General features: G+C 36.4%; 1 protein-coding gene across 5 annotated transcripts in view; it reads right to left on the bottom strand.

Annotated features, from left to right (window-relative positions):
* Window positions 1-1,253: 1,253 nt before the first annotated feature.
* Window positions 1,254-6,380, bottom strand: part of ECHDC1 (ethylmalonyl-CoA decarboxylase 1) — a 42,422-nt gene continuing 37,295 nt past the window's right edge. For 4 of the 5 annotated variants that reach the window (XM_082633539.1, XM_082633536.1, XM_082633537.1 and 1 more), the window contains one exon: window positions 1,254-1,747. In XM_082633539.1, the coding sequence (XP_082489665.1) occupies window positions 1,339-1,747 (409 nt within the window). In that variant the 3' untranslated portion in view covers window positions 1,254-1,338. The remainder of the gene's footprint in view (window positions 1,748-6,380) is intronic. The other variant, XM_082633540.1, reaches the window with a different exon arrangement.

Below are 6,380 nucleotides of genomic sequence, written 5' to 3'. Positions count from 1 at the left end.
TACATATATCCCCATATCCCCTCCCTCTTAAGCCTCCCTCCCACCCTCCTTATCCCACCCCTCTAGGTGGTCACAAAGCATTGAGCTGATCTCCCTGTGCTATGCAGCAGCTTCCCACTAGCTAGCTAGCTATTTTACATTTGGTAGTGTATATATGTCAGTGCTACTTTCTTTGTCCCAGCTTCCCCTTTCCCCACTGCATCCTCAAGTCCATTCTCTACATCTGCGTCTTTATACCTGCCCTGCCACTAGGTTCATCAGTACCATTTTTTGAGATTCCATACGTATGTGTTAGCATACGGTATTTGTTTTTCTTTCTGACTTACTTCACTGTATGACAGACTCTAGGTCCATCCTTTTACCTCTTGTTGTGATAGGTTAGAATTAGGACTTAATTCTTTGACTTACGTTTTTTAAAGTCTGTATTACTGAGATGATCATAAAAGTTTGAGTTGCACATTATTATTAACTTTACTTTTAAAAGATAGCTAGTTATAAAAGAAGAAACGCTAGCTACTTTTCAGAAAAAAATAGAAATCTGATGTAAAATGCAAACGTATGTCACAGGATGCTTCCTCGGTCTCTGCAGTCTTTGGCAGTTTTGATCACAGTTAAATTTGATTACTACGTAAACTACAGTACTTCTTAACTACTGGTTTGGAAATTCTAGAGCACACAAATGAACTGGCCAATTTTGTAGCTAGTAGACTTTCTATATGGTGGCTATCATTGTTTTGTAGATAATTTAAAATAGAAGTCTAATAATTATTTAAAAGATCAAATAAATAAGGCCCAAATTTGTAGAGGGTTGAGGTGAGGAGCATCTTTATTTAAAAGAAGGGCTGTTACCCATGACTTCTTTACTCCAGCTGCTTGGCGCAGAAGAAGAGGACTAATCATACCTTTGCATATTTTCCTGTCCCCTGACCCCTCTCCACTTTTGCTCTCTAAGTTTCATTAAGCTATTTTTGTAAATTATTTCCAGGTAAGGCAAGACAAAGACTTTATGAAAAATAACACCAGAAATAGATTTTGTGTATTTTTTTCTTTTAAAAACTGGTCTTTGGTTATAGCCTAAGAACTAATATGGGAATTTGGGAATTGCTAGTAATTTTTAAGCTGAAAGTGTTGCATATTTTAGTCAGATGCTCAAAATTACTTGTTAAGTACCCAAATAGACTGAAAACTAGGCCAATGAGTTCAGGTATTCAAACAGTTGTTTAAAACTGAAATACTAATAGTAGCCTTCAGAGTAGTTTTGACATTCATATTTAATATCATTTAACTTTTATACATATTAATCATTGGAGTTTTACTTGCAGTACATATTTTTTAAAACTATTTGTTAAACTTTCCTTTCCTAGCAATAGCCTCTAAATTTGCGGGTCCACCCCAAACTGTTCCTAAAAGATCTCTTTCAGTCTGTAATGCCTCCTCTAAACAAAGCTCTTTGCTTGAAGAAACAGATTTTTTCAAAGCTCTAATTACTTCTGGTGGCCCTTTGATAAACTGCTGTAGCCACTCTTGTGCCTCTCTGAGACATTCGGTTTCATCTGAAGACTGCAAGACCTCCTCAACCATTCCTATTTGTAAAGCCTTTTTTGAATCCAGCTTAAGGGCCCCACTTAACACTTTGAGGGCTTGTCTACTGCCAATTATTTCAACTAGCCGGGTAGCACCTCCCCAGCTTGGTATTACTCCCATCTCCTTGTGGACAAATCTGATCTCACTTTCGGTAGTCATTAACCTGCAGAAGAAAAAAGAAAAAACTTAATTGAAACTATATATGCTTTAGTCACAAAGTACTACCTATTCATAATCTGATCTGAAATCTCCATAGCTCTTTACAGGTAGGTGTGTTGTATTAAAAACAATGTTCAAAAAAATCTGGCTAAGTATAGAATTCAATTTATTGCACAGTATTTAGCACTTACCTTTGAAAACATGGTCAACATTCTTGTGCTCGCTTATCTTTTACTTTGCATATAAGAATCTAATCTTTCTTTATGTTTACTTCTAAAAGCCCCAAGTGTATCTTTCTCAAGTGAGTGGTGGCCTACTGAGAAAACCCGTATTCAAGTGAAAATATGCGCGTAAGGAATGTTAGGTGCATACCATGAAAAAAATGCATAGTAAGTTAAACTCAGTAGTCCTGGGGGGGGGGAAATGTTTGTTTGTTTTTTTTAACTCAGAATTGATTGATCCACTCTTCCAACAAATATTTCCTAAGCACTACCAATGCTAGATGCGGGACTACAGGAATGACCGAAATAAAATCCCTATGCTGAGTTTACATTCCTGTTAGGAAAGACACTGCACAGATATAATGTCAGTGGTGATAAATGCTATAAAGAAAATGAGGCAAGGAACTAGAGAATGAGGCTGTGTGTGTGCTATTTTAGATGGAGTCCTCTGAATATCTGAGCAGCTTACCCAAGTCAGTGAGCGATGCAAAATTCTGGGAGGGAATTCCAGGAAGAGGGAATTGCAAGTGCAAAGGCCTTGAAGTAGAACTGCTTAGTATCTCTGGGGAACAGGCTAATGTAGCTTGAATAGAGCCAACAGAGAGTAATGGGGGATGAAATCAGACAGGTAAGCTTATAGGCACTCAAGAGGTCAGGTTTTATTTTTTAAGTGTGAAGCTCTTTAGGAGGAGGCTGACCTAAGGAGTAGTATCTGATTTGTAAGCGTAGCCTATTTAGCATTTAATAGCACACCAACTATTTAAGGAACTTTATGTTAACTAATCCTCAGAACAACCCTATGAGGTACAGTAACACGCTCATTTTACAGAGGGAAACAGAGGCAACAGCGATTAAATAAATAGCGAACCCAAGGCCATGCAGCTATAGCAGGACCAGAATTTTAAATCCAAGAAAGTCAGCTTCATTATGTGTGCTCTTAACCTCACAGTACATAAAATAGTTAACTAGATGAGTGGAAGCAGGGATACCATTGAAGTTGATAGTGGCTTGGGTTGGACTTGAGTGATTTCCTATAGCAGGGATTCATTTCCCCCAAATCTTGGGACTTCTATGAATAGGGGGATGAATAATCAAGTGGAACAATAAAAGGGAATAAACACAAAGAGATTAGTGGGCACAGCAATCACATTTGCCAGTTAAATATGTGTATAGTATTAACAGGCTGCATAAAGCTATACTGTTTAGAGAATGCAGCGTATGAGTTTTATTTGGACTGCATTCTTCAATGCATTCACTATGTTAAAATCTCTAATTTGGACCAAAACTCATGTCTGAATTTTAATTTTTTAAGAAAAATTATTGCTTTCAAACTACTCATTACAAAAACGAAGACTTTAAGATAGTTCTGGTTTTCCAAAGAGTTCAATGCTTAGCTGCAGGTGGTTTGGTTCTTTTAGCACCAAGAACAATAGACTTTCAGTCTCTGACCCTTTAATCAAGAGAAATATTCCAGTAGAGACTTCTCACAAAAGCCTATTTACTAACCCACTGGGAAAGAGAACTTTCTCTTCACAGCTGTGAATTCCTATAAGAGAAAATCTGCCTCAATTATGGACAACTGCTATTAGAAGCAAATAGCCATGAAAATAGTAGTTTTCAATAAATAATTTTTAAATGGGAGGGAAGAAAGAACAAGTATCTTAATCTGAATCTAGCCCCAAGTTGTGAGAGGAGTACTGTCTTATAATAAACAGAAATCAAGGTCAAAAATTAAGGAAGTAGAATAGACATTACAATAATGTCTAATAGACTTGGAAATAGGAATATTGTTAATGAAAATCCTATAAAGCTTTTCACAGAATAAATGTGTCACAGTTCCTAATTATATACTGGAATTGACACTGATGGCTCAGATCTATGCCTACAGTACAGAAAAGGATTATGTCAGGGAAAAATTCATTTAAAATCAGCTGAACATAAAAGTTGGTTAAAGTTCTAGATGCTGGGATAGTGTAAATGAACTTATGACAACAAAAGTTATTATAGGGCCTCCCTGGTGGCGCAGTGGTTGAGAGTCCGCCTGCCGATGCAGGGGATACGGGTTCGTGCCCCGGTCTGGGAGGATCCCATATGCCGCGGAGCGGCTGGGCCCGTGAGCCATGGCCGCTGGGCCTGCGCGTCCAGAGCCTGTGCTCCGCAACGGGAGAGGCCACAACAGTGAGAGGCCCGCATACCGCAAAAAAAAAAAAAAAAAAAAAAAAAAAAAAAGTTATTATATATGTAAGCATATTTATATTTGGAATTATTTGCTTCTAAAGAAGAATGTTTATTACCATCTTTATACCATGTGTGGTTTTTCCCTTTTGCCTTATTTTACAAGGTGAGGTATGAATTTTGTAACTAACAAATCCTGAGGTGATCTTTATAAAAATACCTATTGTGATCAAACTCTGACATCCATTCTTTACATGTCATGCCTAGGGTGTACTTGTGTACTGATGTACATATTATCAGTACATTAGAAAATATGACCAAAAAATGTATTAGTGACAAAAGAACACAAAATAGTTCAGTCTAACAATGAGAGAAATATGGAACATTCAGATGATAACCTTTCACAATACTCTTTATTAACCTAAAAGTTAGTTTAAATATAAAATCTTTAATGGTGATAACCAGAATTTATGAAGAAAATGTCATATCAACAAGATGCATCCAAAAACAGAAACTGCTTCCTGATAGGCCTTATAGGATTATACACTAATTACTGCTAGAGTTTAGATGCAGTTACCTGGTACCACCTGTAATGTAATTTAGTGCAAGGGATAATCTATTAATCTATGTAGAAAACTGGAAGACCTGAATCTTAAGATTCTGAAGCCTTATAGCCAACTCATTTATAAAACCATATTAAACTCTCTTATTTTTAAAAGTAAAAATTATAAGTATCATCTGTTTATTAGTGTCATTATTATTGGCAAAGTTGAAAATTTCCTGTGACACCTTGGGGGAGAGGAGGAAATTAATCAAATATGGATATACCTGGTGTTATAGTATGGATGCATCAGTGTTATAGGAAACACTACCCATAACTTGAGGAACAGTATCACCTTTGACAGGTGTTGCAAGGTCAATGTTGATACCTGAAAAGACTCTTCATTGTGCTACTACTTTCTGATGAGTTAGCTATAAGTTGCAGGACTTTGAACAAATGTATTCAAGAAAAACAATTTTAAAACAATTACCAAATTTTACTAAAACAGGAAGCTTTTTAGTAAAAGTTATAAAAAAGTTTTTTAAAAATCTTTATTATTGGGCCTCCCTGGTGGCGCAGTGGTTGAGAGTCCGCCTGCCGATGCAGGGGATACGGGTTCGCGCCCCGGTCCAGGAGGATCCCATATGCCGCGGAGCGGCTGGGCCCGTGAGCCATGGCCGCTGAGCCTGCGCGTCCGGAGCCTGTGCTCCGCAACGGGAGAGGCCACAACAGTGAGAGGCCCGCGTACCGCCAAAAAAAAAAAAAAAAAATCTTTATTATTAAAGAAAGGTACTTTTACTGATTTCTGTGGCAAAGAGTTAGAAACACATAAATAACTGCATTGGGATAGAGTAGGAGCTTTGATGTGAAGTGCATAAATGTAAACCAGGCTGCCTGGCTTGGCCACTAGACCAGCTGCATTTTACACCTTGTAAAATACAGCAAAGAAAAAAGACACATGGTATAAAGAGGATGAGGAAGAGTAGATTACTTAACATCCCTGGGCCTCAGTATGCTTGTTTATAAAATAGATATAACAGTAGTACTTATGCCATAGAATTACCATGTGTATTAAATGGTTAATATATGAAAGTTACTTAGAACATACATACACCACAATTCTTTTAAACAGAATCTTAGAGGAATTGTGTTTATATATGTTTAAAAAAAATCAGTGTGAAATTTTCTGTCTGAGCCACATCTATAGAACACAGTATTATTTTTACTTTTATTTGGAATATAAAAATTGTATGTATTTTGTAGCCTCACAGTGTACACATTAAACTATGTGTACTAGCTTTTATTAGCAAGTTGGTTACATTAATAGATAAGTCATTACAAATACAGCAGATGTTTCTGCTAGAAAGACATTATAAAGTTGTTTCCTGGACTAAACTCACTCAGTCCCTAAAGTATTGAATGTAAAAGAGCTATACTCACACTGGAAGCCCAGCAAATAATGATATACTACCTTTCCTCAATATCTGTTAATGGAGAATACAAAATATATACAATTTTTCATTTCCAAATAAAGGTAGAAATAAAACTGTTCTGTTATAGATATGGCTGAAGCAGAAGATTCCAAGTTGATTTAAAAAAAGAAAAATAGACGTATATCTCTCTAAGACTAACTTAAGGAATATCGTGCAATATAAGTAAAAGCTGAAATATTTAAAAATTTTAAAGAAAGCAGTCCTGTT

Source organism: Mesoplodon mirus (genome assembly GCF_964341445.2).
Source record: "Mesoplodon mirus genome assembly, chromosome: 10".
In the NCBI taxonomy this organism is placed as follows: Eukaryota; Metazoa; Chordata; class Mammalia; order Artiodactyla; family Ziphiidae; genus Mesoplodon; species Mesoplodon mirus.
The sequence above is the reverse complement of the archived record's forward strand: the minus strand, read 5'-3'. Positions and strand labels throughout refer to the sequence as shown.